The sequence below is a fragment of the Trichoplax adhaerens genome, genomic scaffold (assembly GCF_000150275.1).
Source record: "Trichoplax adhaerens TRIADscaffold_9 genomic scaffold, whole genome shotgun sequence".
NCBI lineage: Eukaryota > Metazoa > Placozoa > Uniplacotomia > Trichoplacea > Trichoplacidae > Trichoplax > Trichoplax adhaerens.
Window position 1 is genome coordinate 1,550,925 of NW_002060951.1, and position 24,762 is coordinate 1,575,686.

The 24,762-nt window shown below is 33.4% G+C and overlaps 3 protein-coding genes across 3 annotated transcripts; 1 reads left to right on the top strand and 2 right to left on the bottom strand.

Annotated features, from left to right (window-relative positions):
* Positions 1-6,562: 6,562 nt before the first annotated feature.
* TRIADDRAFT_58944 (uncharacterized protein) lies at positions 6,563-10,132 on the bottom strand (the record flags this gene model as incomplete). Its single annotated transcript, XM_002115080.1, has 8 exons — positions 6,563-6,640; positions 7,077-7,103; positions 8,446-8,516; positions 8,674-8,742; positions 8,919-9,009; positions 9,102-9,170; positions 9,407-9,554; positions 10,059-10,132. 8 exons carry the CDS (start codon positions 10,130-10,132, stop codon positions 6,563-6,565), a joined length of 627 nt encoding a protein of 208 aa, XP_002115116.1.
* A 5,159-nt stretch (positions 10,133-15,291) lies between these two features.
* On the top strand, positions 15,292-19,619 carry TRIADDRAFT_58945 (uncharacterized protein; the record flags this gene model as incomplete). The annotated part of the gene is made up of 5 exons (XM_002114903.1): positions 15,292-15,972; positions 16,699-17,851; positions 18,012-18,228; positions 18,363-18,586; positions 18,754-19,619. The coding sequence occupies 5 exons, from the start codon at positions 15,292-15,294 to the stop codon at positions 19,617-19,619; spliced, it is 3,141 nt and encodes a 1,046-aa protein (XP_002114939.1).
* Positions 19,620-21,068: 1,449 nt separating this feature from the next.
* TRIADDRAFT_58946 (uncharacterized protein) lies at positions 21,069-23,971 on the bottom strand (the record flags this gene model as incomplete). Its single annotated transcript, XM_002115081.1, has 8 exons — positions 21,069-21,124; positions 21,814-21,946; positions 22,047-22,137; positions 22,299-22,537; positions 22,662-22,864; positions 22,993-22,996; positions 23,308-23,343; positions 23,867-23,971. The coding sequence occupies 8 exons, from the start codon at positions 23,969-23,971 to the stop codon at positions 21,069-21,071; spliced, it is 867 nt and encodes a 288-aa protein (XP_002115117.1).
* Positions 23,972-24,762: the final 791 nt, after the last annotated feature.

Sequence of the window (24,762 nt, forward strand, 5' to 3'; positions counted from 1 at the left end):
CAAAGTGAAAAAGAAGACCGTAAGAAGATCCCTCAGCCCGTAGGTAAAGGCAGTACTGATAGCGCGTCCAGTTTCTGGAAAGCATTTAGTGTTAATTTTTCAAGGTTAGAAGATGCTTAGCTTTATACATTAAATAGGAGAAGGTATTTATTTATCATTTTGCTATTAGTAGGTAACAGCTACTGTGTTGTGTTGATAATTTTACGTCGTTACTTTTATAGCATAAATTGAAAAGGAAATATACATTATATAATCCGCTTCATTAACATTAATGCCATCAAATATTGCACCGTTTTTATTAAAATCGTCATTTCTAAAGTACATTAGTTGTGATGCTTTCAATCAAGAAGGTAAATCATCGTTCATAACGGTATTTCTCCCTATCAATTTACACCTCCACACGGGTCCGTCTTTGTCCATTTTAGTAGTTCTACGGCGAATCTTTGGACAACGTACATTGTACAGTATCAAAGGTGTAAATTTATCATGATACTGTAATTTACTATAAAATATCAACTATTACCATGTGATAGTGTTATATATTTGTATAAGGTTAAATCTATTTTTACTACATATCACTACAATATAGACTACTTTACAAGTGAATATAAGTGCACATTATTGATCTATGATATACTGTAGAGTACCATAAGATAACGTGTATTGTGTATTAAGAGACCCTAAAAGGATCTTTGTTGCAGATGGTGTTCGATATACTCCAGGACTTTTCTTTTTAATTAGAAGTTTCTGATATCATAGTCGATATTGATATAGCTAGCTAGCGACTAGGAACAGCTACTACTGTATCATAGCGTAGTACGTGAAGTACTACACAATCAGTTACAAATTTAACGATATATATAATCGATCGCTTTTAAGTTTCTGTCTCAATATTACATGTCTCGATTGGCTCAATCATGTTTTAGCTCGCTGATGAACAGCATAAACCGTAGGTTGATTGCAGATTTTCTACAAGCAAATATTGAATGGTACAGTTTGCCTTGACTCTATCGTACAATAAATCGGCGCAAATACTACACAAAGAAAACAGCAAAACACCGCAATGTTACCTAGCGCATCGAGTCTATGCAAGTTAATTAAGTCAACACAGTCAACAGCGATGCTCAAATGAACAATGGATGAGCAGATTTTTCTCTTCATAGGATTTTGCTCTATTTTAATTCATAACTGTAGGCCACGTTTTATTCATTGATAATGTCTGGTCGTAAACAGAGTGCTGATAGTCGGGATCCAAACTGTTCATTAAAGACGCTGAGAGCTACAAGATTACTACTGTATTAATCCCGTAGAGTAATACGATTAGATCAGACAATAAACTATAAGCTATACAATGATACTGTGCTCCAGCATGGCCCGTTTTATTTTTTATAATCACTACAGAAAATAAAACCTTTCAAATGAAATTGACATCAGCTTTACCACAATAGGATCTATTTAATACTGTATAAGAAAAAGAATTGAAGGTAAGAGGCATACGATGGGTTTTAGCATGGTACTAATTTACTTTCAGTACAATGACAGGCAGGCAAAGTTGTGCTAGTACTGGAATCCCATTATATATAAATTATGCGTGATATTGTGACATGGATTTGAAGAATTTTATTTTAATTCCAAGTGCTCACAATTTAGGATAAAAAACGTCCTTCATGGCTGTATGAGATTTACAACATAATTAACGTGAACTATTTTAAATATATCAAAAAATAATCATTCTATCCGCTTCTACTTCAAAATTGAAGCCTTCACACCATTAATTCATCATTGCCATTGAAATGCGAAGGAAAGGAGAAAAATGAATTACAGTGTTCATGGTAACACCATAAATGGGTAATTTTATGACATTGTCGATTAAAATCGGAGGGTAATAAAAGAAAGAATAAGTTGTTACTAGGTTATATGCTATCCATTTATGAATGGATGCGATCAAGTATTAGGAAAACATGTTCTAGGGAAATTAAGGCTTGGTTTTTTTCTATCGTTAGTCACGATGAGTTGCTTAGGGATTAAGGGAGAAAAATTTTTTGACGATTGTACGCGTATAAAAGGTATACCCTCGGGCCCTGTCCACTTTTATTGTTGACTAAATTATATGCGGTACAGTTACAGTCATTAATTCTTCTAGTTTTGCGTAGTATGGCTAAACGTGGATTGTATACCATAAAACTTAGCTACTCAAAGTTTGACCGAATCGAATGAAGGCAATTCGTTGCAATTAGTAATAAGAGTTTGTGACATTGCCTTGTATGACATAATATACTCATAGGTCCTATTTTAATTCAATAAAATGGAAGTCGTTAGGACATCAAAAATAATGCAGTGTGTGCAATATTGACTAGCGAGTAAGTGAGTGTGTGTTAGCCGATCAATTAATAGTAAGATGGACGTGTGTCCGAGAATTATGTATATTAAACGCTAATTGAACGACTGATCGATGCTAAGGGACAATTTCGCTCAAAACGCGAATCAATTTGTTTGAAAGGTAAACTACCATAGAACCAATCGGTGTACTGTGGAGTAAACAAGTTTGATTCATAGCGTTAGCGAATGCGAGTTTAAGATTCTAATATGGTTGTATAAAGCGCCGGAGGTAGTATCTCATGATGAGAATCAATCTTTTCGATAGAGGCAATAAACAGTCTATTCCTTCAATGAATATCGCAATCCTCGTATAATAGGGACAAACTATCAAGTAAAATGGTGATTTCATCATTTCTATGGGATAATGACAATAGAAAATAGTCCAAATGACTACTTTTTCTCTTGGTAAACTGTAATGACAACAAGACTTAATGAACTGTAAGTAGTCAATTGATCTATCAGTTGTATTAAATTACAGCACAAGTTGTTATGAATCCAATTTTTTAGCATTCCATTTTATGGCTTACCGTTATTGTAGTGGGTGATATTGTACTGCAAGGAGACGAAAGACGAACAAAAAGGGTTGGTTACCTATAGCAAGTGATGACAAGAAGCGAATGAAACAGTTACAACTTGGAGCAATAACCGCTAGCTATAGAGAAATTATAGTCGATACAGTCACGATACAAGTGTGCTAACAAGGTCTGGATGGTGCTGGCAATAATCGTTACTACTATTACAATCAATAATCCAAGTTAACATTATCAAAATTTGACATTGATGTCTTATGCTATCTCGAGTCCGTTTTACATGTTGAAGTTGGCATGGAGTACAGTACAAGGTGACAAAGCTATGTTCTAACTCCATGACCATGGCTTTGCAATACTATCTAGACTAGTTGTTGTATGATAGGCAGAAGAATAGACAGATTATGGTCAAGATATACGGTGTAATCCTTTTTGGCGTAGACTTGGATAGCTTTAATTCATGTTACTTTTCAATTTTTGTATTGATTTAATTCAAAATATTGTTGTACTGTACAAGTATGCAATGCTTGCTTGCATCGATCGGAGGTATTTGTATTAGTGTACTTTCTACTTCCTCTCCTACCCTATTGATCGTGTAAGACTGTCATGATGAACATGATTGCATGCATCAATCGGAAGCTCGCTAACATGAGTAGTGACTACTGCTGTAGTTTGGTAGAAATATGATCAACAGCCAGGCAAGATTGATCAAAGCTGAAAGTTAACCTTTAATAACAATTCTCCATGGCAACTCATCACTGTACATTACTAGAATGGAGTCGACTTTGACTGGTTGGTCAAAACAAGCTTTAAATTATGAAGTTGCTATGACTATACCTTGAAAAGCAGTCCACAAACAATGATTATACAGACAACCGATAGGATATCGGCATGATTTTCGATTACAAAATCATGACTTAAGACTGGAGGGCTTGCTTTACTGCTTTTCTTATGCAGACGCGGTGGCGGCATTTTCAACGTGCACTCGTAAGTCAAGCTGAAGCAGGCGACGATGGCCAGACAACTACTGTCGGGGTAGGGTACAAGTGGGTAACGACGCTGGTTGGCCTTTAATAAATGAACTCGCCTACACAGTGACTGTGGTCAGCTGGGGTTATACCGACGCTGGTTGACTTGGTCTTGAAGGTAAATGAGCTTGACTACACAGTGACTGTGGTCAGCTGGGGTAGGGTACATACCGACGCTGGTTGACCTGGTCTTGAAGGTAAATGAGCTTGACTACACAGTGACTGTGGTCAGCTGGGGTAGGGTACATACCGACGCTGGTTGACTTGGTCTTGAAGGTAAATGAGCTTGACTACACAGTGACTGTGGTCAGCTGGGGTAGGGTACATACCGACGCTGGTTGACTTGGTCTTGAAGGTAAATGAGCTTGACTACACAGTGACTGTGGTCAGCCGGGGTAGGGTACATACCGACGCTGGTTGACCTGGTCTTGAAGGTAAATGAGCTTGACTACACAGTGACTGCAGTCAGCTGCGGCCACAAACTCACAATGAGCATGTCCAAATCAGCAACTCCATTGTGTACGGCTTGACCGGGGTTAGTACCATAAGCATAGTGACGGGGGGGGGGGGGGGGGGTTTTGAGTGGCTTGGTGAGGACTTATTCCATACTGCACGCAGTACCATCGACGACTAGAAGAAGACCTGGACAAGACAGACAGACACTGCTGACCTCATCACGTCAAAATAGTGTGCCAAACATCTCGTTATGATAGTACTTTAGTACGGAGATGATAGATTTTAAAGTGACTGATATTTTTCTAAATTAAGTAAGTAATATTGCATCAAATCTTATCGTCTCTAACGAAAGCTCATGGTGGAATCAGCTAGATAAGATCATCAATGTTATTGAAATGATTACCGGTGATTTAGAAAACAAACACGGAAGCTCCATACTAAAAGTACGGTATGTAACCATTATTCGATATTGACGGCCTCATTTGCTAGTAAAAGTCCGTCGGTCCGAGGAATTGATCAGTCCAGGTCTTCTAGTCCATGGTATACTGTACAGTGTACAGTACTGTACAGCGTGTTTACATTCGCTTTAGAGTATAAGAATTCTATTTAAATGCTATTATCAATATTAAAACTGTATAGATTTTATACCAGCATGTAGCTAATGAACTAAAGATTCTATATTAGTTACTAAAAGTAAATTTTAAATAACACTTGAATCATTATATCTACATAAACTTATGGATTTGCTACAGTACATAGTAAAATCTGCTGCAATACAGGCTTGGACCACCCACTCTCTGATACTGTACAGTAGACATCGGTGCTCCGACTGGACTTACCATACAGTACATTACGTATTCAAATGTGCTGCGAAAAGCAGACAAACCCACTTTTGAATTTATTGATCTCATTTATTTATTTTTTTTTCGTACACTCGTTGAAACTACTCTGCCAATGCATTCTCTCCCTTCTCTCTCAAGGTTTCGCCTCTTGTTTGTCTGGCTAAACGGTGAACATCGAGGCAGGAAATGACTGTCTACCCATTGTGAGATGTTGATAAGATTCCATATTATACAATGTACAGTAAACATCAATATGCTCAGTGTCAAGTGATAATAGAATGTACTACACAGGTATTGATACAGGCCATATATGCCAAACAGGCAATATAGAAAACATTATACTGTATATGATATATATTGTTATCATTGCTTATATGTTATACATGTTGTATATTTAGTATATCTTGAACACAAGATAAATTCGAAACTATGGCGTAAAAGCAAAGGAAGAGTTTAATATCATATACGTATAATATACTGTATGTACTGTAGATATAAGTAATTGATCATGATCATTTATACCCAAGCTTCAATATCAACTTTTCTAATCTAAATCTTACTATTACTCCCTAATATACTGTATGTAACAGTATCTAAATTCGGTAGAGATTGAAAACCTTTTTATGAATTTTTACTACAGCCTGCATACAATAAGTTGGTATCAGGTATCGATAAGATCGATCAAAACCCTATACTGGTAGTACAGTAGCATACTGTATATTGCAATATTCTCCTTACTATCAGTAAGCAAGTACACGAAGCATCACGAGCTATGGGTCTAGTGATCCCCTTAAAATAACCATACAGTACAGTACAATAGACATAAGGGAGATTGCCAGGAATGCTAACGATGGAATAGTATAATACCGTAATTTGAAATACGGACGGCAAAAAGTAAACGATCACAAATGTTGGAAATTATTACTGGTATTATCACAAAATTTTGCTTGAACACTTCAGACTATAGCCGACATGAGGGGATGCCCTGAATAAAGTTCTTTGTTGGTAAAATACGTATCAATTAAATAAAAAGTTCTTAGATTTGCTAAATAAAACCATACTAAATGAAGATATTTCTCTCCCAGTGCGGTATTATTCGCTGCAAACTTTAAAAGACTCACGGCGTGTCTTCTTGCATATGTGACATGCACTGTGCGTCATATACCAGTATTCAATTCATTTTTTCAAGTGTAGAATTAATAAAATACAAAATGAATATCTAAGATTCTCATTTTTAATCACATACAATTCTAAATACATCAGATAATTGCAGTAAATTAATGAATTAATATAACATGCTATTTTATTATCTTTTATTCTATTCTATAAATTAGTATAGAAACTGTTCAAAAACAAATCCATGGTGTATTAATTGCTTTTCTTTTTTAAATAGTGCCGATGGCATTGTCTATAATCCCAAATATATATATATAGCAATATATGTACAAATACTGAGAGCTACAATATTTCCAATTCGAAAAGGCTATATTAGCTTAATAGCGGTGATATTTCGCTAGTATCGGAAGAGTAGGAGATAGTTTTCTCAGCATCCGGGGACACTTTTCTGATAAAATAAGGATTTTTAAATAATCAATAATTATTACAAATCAGTACAGAAAATGATAATAATCTATGATTACTCCGCTCCTACCGAAAGATGTGATTACGCTGTTTTCTTTCCCAGAGAGTCAAAAATACGATCAGCAGAGCCTTTCGGAGGAAGATAGCAAAAACATATAATACTTAAAATCCCTTACACCTTTTTATACATTTCAGATTTATGCTTTCGTAAAATTTAAATGAATAACGCTACGGTAAGGTATTTTCTGGCGCTATGATTATACCTGAGCTACGAAAAGAAATCCCAGTACCTACAAAGTACAGAAAATGGTTATCACGTTTTGCTATTTAGAATGGTAATAGTAGTAACAGCATAGTTGTTTTTTTGATGAAAAAGGAAAGCGTAATGAATGCTGCAACTTAACATGACATAATCAGTAAGCTTGATATTGTATCAGTAATAAATTTTGCTACAGAAAATTGAATTTCTGGGAATTTTCAAAATCTTATTTTTCATGCTATAAAATTTTTCTTCCATTAACTTAAATTAAAAACGCTACTTGAAATAAATTACATACTGATATGGTCCAATCGAAGGATGAGCTTGCAGAAGTAAAGGCGATGCCACTAATTACAGGACCTAATACTTGACTTTAATTAAATTTGCTATGTTATATTCATGTTATTGGATGTTGCGTAAATTGGTAAAATTACTAAAATTGCACAAACCCTAGAGCACTGAATGCAGTAAATACTCCAGAAACCACAGAAACTGTGGTAAAATCGCCGTCACCGGTAGTCACTGCCACTTCATCATCATCACTGCTATAAAACAATTAGAAATGGTATTACTACAAATCATACGGAATATACAATTATTCCATAATTCACCCTGAATTCATCGTAGCAGAAGCCAGAATATCAGCGTAAGTTGGTGTAAATACCGCTGCAGTCCCTATTCCAGTTATAACAAGTGATGGAATAATTTGCGCGATAGAGCTAATATTATAAAACAATACTACATATTAGTGATATAGTATTTTTATGCCTCGATAGATTATTACAGCCAACTACAGTTTCGAATAATAACAAAAATACAAAAATTAATTAGAAAATATACAGCGGAATTTTCAGATATGGAGCGGGTCCAATGAATTGTGACGTTACTCCTATAGTAAAGCAACCACCAATAACGAACAGTCGATAGCCCTGGAAAGATGATACATTTTTAAAGATAAATTAAGTCAAGGCCACTAAAATGTGTTTCTTCAATGTCTAAATCAATGAGTAAATAAAATACGCTCATACAAGATTGTTCTTTAGGGGTGTATTAATACAATTAATTTATTACAATCTAATATGAGTATAAACTAGTCCGACAATAGCAAAATCGTATCATATTTTACGTCAATCATACTCGTAGACTCATTCATTACTAACAAAGCGGTCAGATAGGAATCCAAGTACAGGTGAAAATACCATATAACTAATGCTTAGTGGAAGGAAAAACAAGCCCACTACCACTGGCGTAAAATGAAACTATAATTGACAAAAGCAAGCGCAAAAAATTTATTCCAATGGTATATTACAGGCCAAAATGAAGAATTAAGTATTTCGGGTTTATATAAGGCAATTGATGTTATAGTTTCATACCGGTTTGATGTGCAATGCGAAACCTAAGTCTAATGCACCAAATAGGATATTCAGTAATACCATAGTGCAGGCTTTTAAGGAAATAAATAAGACTAGGCATTAATCAACAATCGCCTTGCATTTCTGTAAATTCAAACTTTAAATTTTTTAAATTTAATATCTAATGCGCTACTGAAATTCGCATATGATTAAAGATTTTATAACAGCAGACATCATATATATTCTTACACATTAAAATCACACGTGGGCAAATTAGTAATTTCTTCATTAGAGCTCCAGGAGCAGACGTACTAGTATCTAAAGCATAGATTATAATTATTCAATACACAGAAATAAGTGCTCTCATGCTAATAATAAGTCATACTTAAAACATAAAATTTACATTGCAAATATTAAATACTGTATGCAAGCTCCTCTAGAAGATATACTAGATCTAATATTTATACACTATCTATACTTCGATGAAAACTTACGTTTAATTGTAGGTAAGAAGAAAATTGCTGTAAATCCAACTACTAGCATTGTGGACCCTATAACAAGAAAGGGTAGTTTAAAACCACCCGCCTAATAAAAAATTGAAATATGTTATTGATGATCGAAAGAACGAAAAGTAACATTTTAATCAAATACTACCAATATTATTTAAATTCTTAAACCTGATAAAGCAATCCGCCAACGGTAGGTCCAGCTATGAAGCCTAAAGCTGTAAAGGCTTCTATCACACTCTAAATTTATTGGATAAAAAATTAAAAAGATTACCATTAATAGATCTTATAAAAAAAGTATGTAAAGTAGTTCAGTCAGCTTCTTTCATCATACCTATTGCTAAGACAAGAATTATTCTATTATCATAGTTATTGTAAGAACTACAAATTGATTTAGACTAAAAAACAGTGCATGGACATTGTTGTGTCCTCAACGAAACTAGAAAAAACCTGCTCCTATTTCATTCATATCTCACCGTTGCTGAGGCAATATTTCCACTGAATATCGATGATGTTATTGCTAGGGATGCGGTTTGAAAGCATGCAAAACCAGTGCCTTGAATACCTCGGGTAATAAGACAAAATCCAACAAATGCCGCATTATTCAGAATGTGTGGTAAAAACCTAGGAGAACGATGGAAAGAAGATATACTCTTATGAGATATATTGCTACATGTATAAATTCAGCTAGTTATAGCGAGTAATACCACATACTTTTTTACTTCTATTTTACATCAATGAACGACTAAACAATTTTGACTAGATTGAGGCTAGGTACGTAAATTAAATAGCAGATACTCGTAAATTGTAAAGAACTCGATCATAATGTATTTATTAGAAATGCTAATTACGGCAATACTAAAGACTTGCTTTATACTATACTGGAATATAGAATAATCTGAAAATTTTTAAAATTCCTCTATTTCATCAAAATACTCGTACTATCTTATGCAAGGGTGTGACGATAGAATTTATAATATCTCTTAAAGTAAATTGTATTATAATAGTAGTAATAATGCAGTCCAGTACACATATTGATAATAAATATATAATCTACGAATTCAACTCGACAGAAGGCGAATTACAGTACACGATTAACAACTACAACACCGCATCCTACAAACTTACCCAAAGATTACGCTACAGCATGATTCAATCAATATGCCAACGCTTAAAACAAACACAACCCCAATATGAGGCATCTTTTAATTGGTGGAGTATGAAATAGAAAAATAAGTAATATTTAAAAATTTTGTAATTAATGAAATATCAAGTCTCAATTTTTATACAGTTTATCGAATACGACGATACTAAACAATATAGCACAGTATCTGAAACGATACCCCGTACTATTAATATACAGTTACAATTGTTCCTACAGTGCTGAACTACTCTCGATAAGAACAGTTTACACATATAATACAGATTTCGAAGAAATTTAGAAAGAACTGTAATAGAGATTGTCAGCATCTAAAGAATTAACTCACCATCAACCCACATACGAAAGAAAATAGAAAGTTAGTAGCCGGATATATAGCGAAGATTAAGCCAACTTCAAACTGATTGACATTTCTGTTGTGAGCCTGAAACCGATTACAAGAATAAAATGAATACTATCCAATTTCCTCTTTCACTCGGAATATAATCTGATTGTCTTTAACGGGCTATCAATTAACTAATTAATTACATTATACTGTATATATTATATCATATATATTACAGCAACACACAAAATTAGGAAATTTGCACACAACTCATTGCTGAAGATAGCATACCAAGGAATTTTAATTAACACAGGATTTACGATTGCTGCTGTCAAAAATAAATTCATTCACGATTGGGGAGTAAAATAGTCTACGTGATGTAGTATAACATGTCAAACGTTAGCTTAATTATCACTTCAACAATATTGCGTTGCTACAGTTTAAATTGTTAATAATCAAGTTTTTTGTAATAAGCAATTAATCCAATTGTCGATCTTACATTCTATTGTATCTGTATCACTTGATTTTTAAACATAGACTTCCTATTATTTAATTATAGTCATTTTCTTTCAATTCAATTCGAAAGAACATCGATTAGTAATTAATTGATTTACTTAACGGCTATCAATATTTAGACAATCAGATTGAGTTCAGAAATATTGTATAATACAACATCAACTACGGTTTACGGGATTACCGTAATAATAACATACAAGTAATACTGCTCACATAACTCAGTTTAATCATGGATTACTATTTAGTAATTGTCATTACCACAGTTGTGACATAGATAACTTTCCCTATTGAAAATATTGCTAGTTCTTAGTGAAATTATCTTATCAGCTAAATACTTAAGACCCGCTCCACACTAGATAAAAATTCTTTTTATTAGCATAAAAGAAATTTTACTACAACTTCATCAGCCTCCTCTAGCTAGTTAATTATGAAGCTCTAGATATCTAGCTCTTTTATACTTTTAATATGCTTAACCTACACAAAAGTGATATAATCAAAATACATATAAATTGTAAATTTAAAGTCTATAACAAGTTTAGCATCGATTTACATGAGACAGAATCTTATTAATTCATTTTACATGCTATTTTAGTTTGATAATTAACAGCTAGAGTAGTCATATTGTCTGACACTAATATACGAAAATAGCCATTTTAAATTATATCACTCCAAATTCCTATTAACAACATAATGTCTAACCCATCTCTGTCATCATCTATATTTTCTAACAATTAACAATTTAATGGTACTTCCATCAACAGTTTTACTAGTACAATTAACATTAACCATTTCTCTATTAAATCTGTTCATGAATACTCCCTTCAGACAATATAAATTTTATCTTTACATTATCCATATCGTAACAGTAATCCATGATTTAGTTATTATCCATGTTGAATATTGAATGGCAAAAAATTACCCACAACGTGCTGTACCTTTTTACGTATTTAAGTAAGGGTATACTCGTACGTATGACAAACCTACGTTACGAAGTGACTTTATAAAATGTTAAAGTGTATGCAATCTATTATTTTATATTTTATTTGTCAAATTCTATATTCTTCTCCTAAGTATGTAAATCATGTAGAAAAGTACAGTGCTGTAGAATGACATCCACGAGATTGTAAACAAGAGATACGATTAACTTACCACTGTTGGAAAGAATGGGGCAAGGACAGCATACATTGTTGTCACCAGAAAGCTGAGAATAGATAACAGCCCTAAGATGATTATCTTCGTTCGACGGTTAAACGTAGGTTGTAATATATCAACAGTCCCATCCTGAATTTTATCGGTAGCATCATCCATCTAGATGGTAGCATTGTATTGATTATACTGGTGCGAGTGTACCTCCACTTGCGTAGCCAAAGACTACTGCAAAGACGTTGAAGATTTTGGAAGCAAACTTATCACTTTGTACTTTCAAGGATACAACACGTTACCAATCTGCCTTTGCCTTGAATGGCGTTCCAAAAATATCCTTTTTAACTTTAGTTTATATACTGTACTTATATTGCATCGATGACTATAATATAGTATACGTTAAAAGGTTTCAACCTAAAGTTTCGAAAGAAAAAAGTTCATGGTGTGAACGTACTTTTAAGTGTGGTGGAGTGCCAAAATTGACTAGAAGTATTGTTTCTGTGCTTCCAATAATAATAATAGGCTACAATTGTTAACATCCTTCATTATCGTCCCGCAACACAATCCTCATCATATAGTACCGTAATTGCAAAGTACAATCTCACGGAGTTGTAAAAATTCTTTTTTTAGAAATTCCTGATAATAACGTAATGCACAGTCATGGACAACTTTATAATAGGGGTATGATTGTGGCTGGTGAAACTTTGGGGAAAAATGGATAAACAATTTTTTTTAAAGAAATGCCGTGTACCTAGAAGAAGGTCTGTACTAGTATGCTTGGCATTACAGTAGTCAACGAACGTTAACCTGCCAATGTTCGACCATCCTCCTGTCTGTTACCTAAGATTGAACTTCATTGAATGAATTATTCGATTCGACAATCGATCCCCATTGCAATCCTCTAATCTGTAGACTGTACAGTGTACAGTAGTGTAACAAGGTACACAGTATACTGTACTATACAGAATCAAGCTATCGAAATCTGTTAGCTGATCTGAATCAATGCTTGTTTTTGTCGCCTTGGCTAATAGCTGTCCTAGTTTGGCAACACCTTTACCGATGCTGAGTCTGTAGGTAAGTTAGCACTCTATGGTCCTACAGTACTGTACAGTACTGTACGGTGTGGTACAGGTTATTGTACAGAGATGTTTTGTACTGTAGAGATCTTCACGGTCTGGTCCGAGTCATGGTCTACTAGTCTACAGTACTGTACACTGTACACTGTAACCACTAGTATTAAATGGACAATTGAGAAAAAGCGGAGTTTTCGGGGAGTTAGAGCCCATCCCTTTTAGACCTCTTTATTAGAACACAGTATTATCAGTTCAGGAAAGGAATTCTTCAGTTATTTTGCTAATGTGCTGTATTTTATTTCTCTTACTCTACTGTACAGTACAGTATACTATTGACTGAGTAAAGTACTCTATATAAACTATCAACTTAAGAAGCCATGAGCATAAAAAATCAGTCCATTTTCAACTTGCCGGAGTTTTATCACCGGTAAAATTCTTGCCTGTCATGACTTACTCATATACTGTACGAAAGGGAAGAGCAGACTTTGAAATCTTAGCTAGTCTCTGAAATTTTTAACTTTTAATACAAGCCTACAAGGTCTCTACGCAGTAGTACATATAATATGAAGTCATTTGAATTGCAATAAAGGAAGTCGATTTTTCCATCGAAATTCTAAAACGAAGGTAAAACATACATACTGTACACTATGAGTCTATGACTGTACAAAATAACTTATTATTATTGTTATTATTATTATTACTAGTGCAAACTCCCGTCGCTTTGCTGACGGTTTACGATAATGTGCTCATTTAACAGATAGTATTACCATTTGTCGTAGACCTGTCAGAGGTTCAGTAACTTTATACCGTGTACTGTGTAGTAGTAAAGTGTATGACATATACTGTACATACCGCATTTCTCTAATCTTACAGTAACTCTCCATTTTTAGCTATGTGGAACACTCTTACCCACTCATTCATACTGTATAATATATATATATATATATATGTATATATTAGTGCAAGCTCCCGTCGCTTTACTGTCGAAGGTTTTACCTAGTCTTACCTTGATTTACAGTACAGTACTGTAGTATACAGTACTATATACCCGAGTGTACCGTCTATACACTGTACTGTCCAGTAGAAATGGCCCCGCATAGAAAAACTGTGCATGATGAATATATATTGAGTTAAACCAGCGTTTAACGCTGTATTTCAGCATAGTACCACTGTGCTAGTGTGTTTCTGCTTAGTATGTTACTCTACTGTATCACCATCGCTACCGGCAAAATGGTTGATGATTAATCAACAACGTCAAGTAAGGTTCTAAAATCCTCTCTCATTTTTTTCTATTGAAGTTAGATGGCATATCATTAAATACCGAAAAATAGAGTGGTATATCGTTAATTTTCCCTTGAAGTTATTGCCGTCTACATGTATAATATATAGGTTCAAATTGACATTTACCAAGCGTAGAAAATTAGCCGATCAAGCCTAGTGTTGATGTAAATGAAGATGTGGTAGCATCTTTTTCTGTTGATGGCGCTGACTTACTGTCTTCCATCAATAATCTTGTAGAGTAAATTAAGTTGATCGAAAATTTGACATTGGATTGTTATAGCACAAGGACAATATCCTTCAAGAGAAGGATAGATATTCTGTACGAGCGATCGCTAAAATAGCACATTACCAACTATACAAATGGGATAGTGTATAGCCCTACTGCAGCATATACTACACCTACGCATATTCTGTGGCAGAGAGTGAGAACAGTCACTAGAAAATACAACAATTCAACTGTAATCAAATAACAAAATGCGTAAACAACGATCTTAACATGACTTAATTAATGATAAAATACTAACTAGTGAATAAAATTGGTCCTCCACGCTAACAGTGTTCAGTAGTGTACTACAAAACACCATAGAAATACAATAATAGCCAAGTAGTTACACATCCAATGACTGTAGATAATAATGTTTCATGTAGTATATGATCCAAAAAAGTGAAATATTAGGGTTATCGTTCTGATCATAACTGAATAGTGCAATACACTTTACCTTCATAAAATACGTAGAAAGTTTTCTAATACTTGCTTGCTTTATCTGTTATACCATGATAATAGCAAGAATTCAACATCAGCCGATTATTCTCGCCTTGGCCGTGTCCAACTGCAAGTAATCTGGACATCATTTAGAATAGAATATGGCAAGTTGTGCTGCTATCACCAATATCCGTGCCAATAATAATAATAAGAATAATAATATGAATAATACCGTGGATAATAGCCATCGATTACCTGTGGAGGTATGGCACTTAATTTTTCAGTACTTGGATGTTCTCGATTTATGCCGCTGTTGTCAAGTGTGTAATCAATGGAATCAACTCATTTGTGGCAATGATCGAACTTACTGGCAACGATTATATCTTCATAATCGTCACCATATTCATCCGAATTGGCCTAATGATAGTGATAAAGACATTGTGTCATGGATGAAAGCGATTAAACATAATTACTTGGTTCAACACTTTTGGTCTAGATTAGGTGATGAAAATTCTCTACTTGCCAACTTATTCCGCAATCGTAAACGTGGCTTGGCATTACCACGTTTTAATACTGTTACCGTTGGTCGTGGCCAAGATTACGACCAATTAGTAGTTGCCTTAACCAGCATCCCTAGTCATGAATTTATTCGTATCATCGTCTATCCTGGACGCTATCAAGGTAATCTTGTTACCATTAAACGAACTGCTCCTCTCGAAATAATTGGCCATGGCGATAGAAAGGATATTATAATTGACATACCACTGATTCAGCAGGGTTTCAATATGCGATGTGAAAATGTCACATTCAAATGTGATGATGGCTATAACCGACGAATCGAGGTAAAATAATCTTTTCGTTCTAAATAATTATAAACATGATTAAAGTTTCTACACATTATATCATCTTCAATACGGAATATTTGAAGGAAGCATAAAGATAGATTGTAGCGTATTTTGCCTTGTCGTACCGGAAAATGTAGATTATGGCATAGACAATATATCGCAATTGCAATCGGCAAATATTTCATTTCTATCATTAATTGTGCTTACTGATACTAATATCACTCGCGAATGACAACTAGTTAACATCCTTTTTAAGTCATGAATAAATAAATACGGGTGCTCCTATCGCATTGGGTACAAATTTAATTTTATTTGAGTTAAAAAATTGGATATAAAGACATAAAATAGTATATTATGCCAGTAAAAATTAGATCTATGACGTACTTTTAAATTCCCTATTCTATTTATCAATGCTATAATATCGAAGGATTAGTTGTAATAGTTACACATGTCGTAATGATATTATAGTGAAAGCAAATGTATCTTTCACCGGCCCCTTTACATGCCAAGTGCGCTAACATTGTAACACGATACTTCATTATCATACAGTAGTCGCTCATGCCGCAACGATTGATCGTACAGAAAGGGAATTCATCCATATTTTGCTGTTGTTTGTATTAGATGAAATTTTTTTTCTAAGTTATTACTTTTTTATCTGCTAATTAGATGATAGCAATATGAATAAGCTAAACAATATATGTTTACTTGATTAACTACTTGTAGGTCACGTCTGGTCATTTACAGATGGATATATGTTTAATTGATTGTTTTGCTATTACCATCCATTTCCCCGGTAGCGGCCATATACGCTATTGTGAATTAATTGGTTATTCCTATATTTGGCTCTATGATGCCGATATTGGTCTGATTGAACATTGTAAATTTGTGAACACTTCAGAGTCTATTTTCGTCGCGGGATGGGATCGAATCGATAATCGCAAATTTCGATCGATCCATTTTACTAAACATTGGTATGAGTTTGTTGTAGTTGATAATAAGTGTCCGAATTCATGGGATAAGAAAGAATCCACGAGTAGTTTACATAATGAGAACGACGCCAACATATCCAATAGTAATAGCAGCTTATCAAATGAATATAACGTCATTGCTGACAAAGCTAAAACTATATCGAATTTAGTACATGGACTTGTTTCAACCGACGATTTGAATAGCATCCATAATAGCATCAGCCATGGATCTAATTGTAGCAATAATGAAGATCCTAACCCTCGACAATCTAGCAATCTTGAAGAAAGTGCTCCTTCTTGCAATGTAGAATGCACCGATATAGAATGTAATAATATGGAAAGTACATCGGTTAGATCTGTACGAACTGATGAAAGTTGTAATGATAGCGATGCGTTGTATCAAAATTTTCATTTAATGAGCGATCAAGATAACGATTCACGTTACGGTAGAGATGATAACATATCAAGAATGGATCGTCAAATGTACGACATGAATTATTTGGATGTCGATGTAGGTGATTTAGCCGAAATTTTATCGCATGAATATCTAGAATCTCCTACTAATCAACCTGATGATAACACCAGTATAACTGATGTCCTTAATGCTAGTAGTAAATCGTTGAATCAATTACTTGCTAAGCATACAAAACCGCCTCAACCTAAATCGAAAGAGTTAGTGGAAGAAAACCTTAATGAAACCAAAGCAGTCATTATAAGAAATTGTTGTTTTATCAACTGTGAAGCGGTTATATCAATGCGTTCGCATGCTACAGTGAGCGTTGTAAACAATATGATGTCATCAATATCGCGTGGAGTACGCTGTGTGGGTGAATCTAGTTTATATATGATTGATAATTTCATTACCGACTGCCATCTATCTGGTGTTTATATTCGAGAGAAATCTACCGGTAAATATTTTCAATAGCAGATATTAGTATTCTGGATACCCTTTTCATACGATTTTGTGTGCATTGTTTTCCTATTTCTGACCGTAATAAAGACTGCAAGCTATATTTAGGGTATATTTAGAATATAAACTTAATATGCGTAATCTCATCACTCACATAGGTTTAATCGATCGTAATATATTCATCGGTGTCGGCGAAGCAGCAATTGATATCAGAAGTGAAGCAAATCCAACGGTCCAGCGCAATGTAATTGAAGATGGCTTAAGGTCTGGAATTGTGATTATGGAGTACGGGCAGGGCAAAATATTATCTAATCTTATAGTCAGAAATAGAGAATCTGGTATTCATATTTTAATTAATGGCAAGACTATTATCTGGTAAGTATTTAGTAAGTAATTACGAGTTATACTAGTTAATAATTACTCAGAGCAGCTACGAACTATATATACTGCAGTATATTCGAAGTTGTTTTTGACTACCATTGATGTGAAAATCACATTATCAATTGTAGCAATAATTTAATAACTGAAAATGGCGCTGGTGGTATAACTGTTGGTGACTCAGGAAATGGTTTTATTATTGGCAATACGATTAAAGAAAGTCATTGGGCAGGTATCGATGTGTGCAATGGAGCAAAACCTTACATAGCTAGGAATGAAATTATAGACGGCGCATCCGTTGGTATTATCCTTGGAGATAATAGTGGTGGAAAGATAGAATTCAACAAAATTTCGGGTAGGATGTATGCGATATTTTAAGTGATAGTATGATTACTTTACAATTTTTGTTATAGATGATGAAACGGGCAAAAAATTACTTACAAATGATGCTATCAAATTCTTAACAGCATCATTATTATTCTCTTTTGCTAAATTAATTATTGTCATATTATTGTCATATAGGTAACAATGGAGTTGGTATTAGCGTCAGCTTAACGTCAAGTTCAGTAATACAATGGAATACAATTTGCGATAATACTTTCCATGGTGCATTGCTATCATCAGGAAATCACAATTATCATATCTATGATGAAATTGATAATTACAATGAACCCGATCAAAGTTTAATATCGTACAACTCCAAGCTGATATTTAACGTCTTTTGTCGTAACAAGAAATTTGGAATTTGCATCGATGGTTATAAAGTAGCATTCTTAAAAGGAAATAGCATTTTTGGCAATACGGAAGGAGGTTTGATTGTATCAAATACGTACGATGCAAAAATTATCGAAAACGATATCTCAGCTAATGGTGGATATGGAGTAGTAATCAGTAGTGACGGTAAAGCTACTCTTGATGGCAATGGAATCTATGACAATCAGGACTGCTGTGTTAAAATTGATGGACATTGTGCATTGAAGAATAACGATCTCTGCTGTAATATTAACAGTACTATTATAGTAGGCGCGACGGCAACGTCATATATTAGTAATAACCGGATATTTTCTAACGGATCATATGGTCTGTTTCTACAAGAAGGGTCACAATCTTTAATTGAAGATAATAAGATTTACTATTGTAATAATGCAGCTGTACATAAGCATGAAAATTGTATAGCCACTCTGCAAAACAACTGCTGTTCGTTACATCCACCATCAACATCGATAAATCCTTCTGTTCCTTGGGCGGATGATACTAATACTGGACTAAGACCTTTGATTACTACGCCATTACAAGCACCTAAAATTTCACTACCTTCGTTACGTGCTGAATCATCTCCTAAAGGCTGTAATTGTGGACAGCCTAGTCAAGTATGCAATATTTTGTAATCTATTTGCGATCATCATCGTTTACAATAACGACAATCGCTTCGTAAAGTAAATTGTACATGTGTATTTTTATTTTACTTAAACTTTCAGCTACCTATCGCTAATCGTACTGTATATTAATTGCCTGCTCGTGTGGCAGCATTACGTAGGCCTCAACTGAATGACATGCATGCCTGGCATGTGCTCATATTCGTAGCATATGAGCAATGTTTCATCAACAGTGTTGTAATATAACAACTACAGCACTAATTTTACCTTAGTAAATAGAACGTAAAAGTGAAGTTAATTAGGGGCCAGTTATAATATTTTTAAGTTATCAAGTTTTAAGCATGGCTGTCTCATCATATGTCCAATATAAATGTGATATGTATGTAATATGTAAATATAAGTATATATGCACAATATATTCTACTTCGACCTTAAAACTTCCACATGTAACACCTATTTTATGAATTACTACTTCGAATATTATATTTAAGCAAATTTCAGATAAAATATGTATTACTAGACATGATATTATTCCATCACTTGACCAGCGCTATGATATATTATTAAGCTAGATGTTCCAATTAATATGAATTTACAGACCTTTATGATATAGTGCCAAAATCCTGATTGCATTTCTAACATTGATTCTTTCGGAGAGAATTATTCTTTTTGGCCGTTAATTATGAAGCCTTACTTAAAGAAGCGTATTAAACGTTCTTGTATACTATTATTTTACTTTATCAAATATCAAACTGTAATAATCGATTTATTTGTACATTTAGAAGCGATGAAAATAGTTAGCATAATAATTTGATTGATAATATTATATAGGAATGTATAAATGCGTAATGTAGCTGGATGTTCCAAACAAGTATTCATCGAATAGATTTAATATCGATAGATCAGAATTAGCTGCACGGGAAATACAATTGTGTATTGTTGCGCACATTATTCAAAACAGAATAATACAGCATGGCGATATTTTTGAGTTGGTACATCTATAATTAATGTTTATTAATTTATGATCTGTTATCCGATATATATTATACAAGGTATAATTGATTAGTTAAGAATTATTATATAAATTTCCTTTTATTTACCCTTATTTCATGTTTGGTGTCTTAAAATATATTAGCAATTATTACTATTATAGTATTCGTGTTAAACAAATATAATTAGTAAAATAAGGTAATAGAGATATGGTAAAACTGAAGACTAGCACATCAGATGCGCTAGCAAACCTGTTGTACAGTGCATCAATACAAGAAATTTGTTGATGAGCACATTCATTAGTAAGTTAGAGGACAGTGAATTACTATTAAATGGGTTGTCATTGAAATTTTTTGATAAGTAGATAATTATGTCATCATGCACATAAAATATTCTTTATAAATTTGCATACAGAATTAAAAATACATGTATCAGTCTTCGACAATTAATCCAATGATTTGTATTGATTCGTTAATCCGAATCTGAATCAGCAATTTCCCATGCTTGCTTGCTAAAGAAGGAATCACCTAAGGTGTTATAATAGAAGTTGACACTGTTAGTAAATGAGTATACTCGTATTTGCATGTAAAGTTTATAGCATTTGATAAGTGAATTACTTCAAAAGTATATTACAGGTGCAATTAGGCCTACGATAGATATAATAATAAATAAAGGAATGCTATTACAGTGGGCTGTAATTGCTAGGTAGATGGCAAGATGTAGATGCCTTGATCAGTAATTAGTAGTGTAGTATTGTACCACCTTTCCGGGTGAGTCAGCAAATGAAAGGTTGACATAAGTGTTTGAACCAGTAGGTACTTAGCTCTTAAATTAATTAATACACAAGTACGGGTATAGTTTGGTAATCATGATTTATGCTTTCATATTCAAGTCTATGAGACGTAACATACTCGATAGTATAAAACAAAATAAAATGTATGGACAGCAGTAACCGAATATTTACAAAGAACTTGAATGTAAAGGCATAAATCATGAACTAAGTAGAGTGCTGGTTCACTGCATGTCGACGTATATTTGTTCTAGGGTACGTCTACAATAGGCGTCTCATTTAACTTCTTTTACCTGTAATACGATATACTATAAAGTGTTATTGCACCGGTTTAAACTAAACAGTAAATGTTTAATTATTATATTTTGTAGTCTCAATTTGATAGAAATACCTAATGGAATAAAAATACTCAGAAAATGCCTTTACCTGGTGTACTTGCCCTACTGACAGTTGATTGATTTGGGAGATTTCTTGCTAATTTGAAATTATCCAGCTTTTCTTTAGTAGGTTTAACTTTTGGCTTCAAAAACAGATAAGTGATTCTTTTAGAAGTGCTTACCTTCATAACAATTTATAATGACGTATATATTTATTCGATAATGTACTAACGTTAAATTGACATCAAGAAAAAGATAGAATTGATTGATGACGGTATATACCTTAGATACAAGTTCATTTTCATTTTTACCCTCTTTTAGTGATGATTTAAGTGCTGTTACAGAACGCAACATTAACGGTACAGATTTCCTTCTGTTAATTAATTTATAAAAATACTCATTACAACCAAATATTGAAATACTTTAAGATAATATTATATCTGTAATTGATAGTTACTGTATACGTATACGTGTATATAAATATTTTAGATTGTGAAATGAATATGGCTTATGTTCTCTTTATAGTTCACTCACTGAGCTTTCTGGCCTATTGCAATTTTACGATGAGCATCGGTAGGCTTTCGATCGGGTCCCTTCCAAGGCGGGAGTTTGTTATCTTTATTATCATCATCCATCAATTTTTTATTTGATCTTTGCAACGGTTCCATTTGATTCGCTTTTACATTTTTATTCAATTTAACAGATTTTTTCTTTTTGATTCCTGGCGATTGTTCTGATTGAGGTAAGGTATTTACTGGCTGTGGTGTAGATGACTAAGAAATTAATATAGAAATGAAATATATGTTATCTTTCAGTAAAGAGAGATGAAATAGCTCTTTAAAAATCAGTACTAATTGATTTTATTCATGTAACGTAGCTGTCAACTCGAACATCTACCTTTGCTGCTGCAACGTAGTTCATTTGCTGCACTTTATTAATATAATGTTCTTTCCATCGATTTCTTATAAGATTTATGTTATTATTATCCTCAGGCAGATCCCATCTAAATCTTAAACACTTTTGCTTCCAGATTATATCTAATTCGGATATATCTTTCCATCTCCAGCAAGTAGAAGCAACTCGACATAAACTTCTTGGATCTTAATTATGTGATATAAAATTACGCACAATTGAAATATGAATATTAATTTTTTAGTAGAAAAGATTACTTAAATTTATAGCTACATTTGACGTAGTATGAGGATAGCGAATGAGAAAGAATTAATACTTGCCTAAATAAGAAAGAATTTTAATACTAATTTTTCTTGGCAACAAAACTGTGAAATCGCAATTGGTGATAGGAATCCTGTCTTTTACGATAGATTGAACATATTCTAGTTGGTGAGGTTTACATCTTGTGATGAGAATATTTAGGACCTGCCGACGCTGGTTATCTGTCCATTTGTCAAACTGATGGAGACAAAATTACGAATTAGTTCATACGGTGATATAATAATGATTTTGAATTGGTGCAACATAGATATAAAATATTTACATCATTAATTTAAGATTGTATAGATATAGTTTTGCGAATAGCCCTTACCCAGTGGCTAATTAGAGTTTTTCTTTCTTCAAATACCTATGTACAGTAATATTAAACCAAGCTGTTAAGCAATATGAACAAATTGTAAATCATCAGAATAAAAACTGTCAATTTTCTGCTTTGTTCCACAAGGTGCAGCTCAACGGTGCAATACTTAAGTAGAAATTTATTTATATACAAGAAGTCCAATTTATTGCAGTATCTTTGAGAAGTTGCTACAGTTGATATACGTGTAGAAATTGTTAAGAAAGTATAAATTGGTAGATGGATATTCCTTAGATGATTTTAATCGCCTACTGTTATTCATGACAAACGTTAAATTGATGATCGTGACGATGACATAAATGATCAAAACTGCCGAAATAAAGAATAAAAAATAGTTATATGTGCAAAGATGGAATACGATTCTTAGTATATTGTGTTTAATTAATCTTATATATAATACTGAAAATACTTATACTGTATCTAATGTTACAAATTACGTATATTGAAGTGGGGGCTTAAGTTACAAAATCGTATATTATGAATTGTCTACGAACAATTTGCCAGAGTGACTAACTTTAAGATTTGACGATCCGTTCGCCATGGGTGTCCAGGCGCTTTTACTTAAATACTTTTCGCTGTTTTCCTTTTCCTTCCTAGATATGTTTCTAGCAAAGGCCATCTTTTTCACTTGTATTATTATTGCTGCGATGTAGAAATGTTCTGTTACTTTTCAGGCTTGTTGTATTTCGATTCTACAAGCTTGACTAGTGTAATCAACAGTACAACACGTCAGTTGATTAAATAAACTAGGTATCTTCACCTTTTGACACCGTTGACAAGTTGGGTATATTAGAGGTGTATTGAAATTGATGTTACAGGTGCTATATATTACTTTTTGAATAATGTTACTATCTGTAATAGGTTGTTATCAATAATATTATTGATACTGTATACCGTAAATTCTTATTTTTACAGTATTTGACTTGTTTAGGAATTGCGATAGGAGTATAATCGATTGAATAGTAGCTTGTAATGAATTTGTTTACTGTATAGTGTAGAGATTGACTATCAGCTTAATGTTATAAGTTGTTATTGACTAGAAAGCAAAGCTGCCAAAGCATCATGTGCTGCGATCTTTTAGAACTAAGAAATTATTATTATTGATCATGGCATTGGAATTTAAATTTTAAGTCAAAACGTCAAGATGGATACGCATCCTCAGTTTAGATGTGTCTCTGTTGCTAAGATACTAAAGCTGTGCGATACGATACTGTACAGTAGCACCATGATTACACTATACAGTGTACTGTACTGGATCCTGACAAATTTAATATAAGATCTTTTAAATTTTCAAGGCATTGACATTCAGTTTGACTCCAATTTCGCATAAACAGATTATTACAACCTTAAACAATTGGCTCTTGATGTTTCTATTAATTTTTACTACCGTATTACGTTATTTTATTTCTT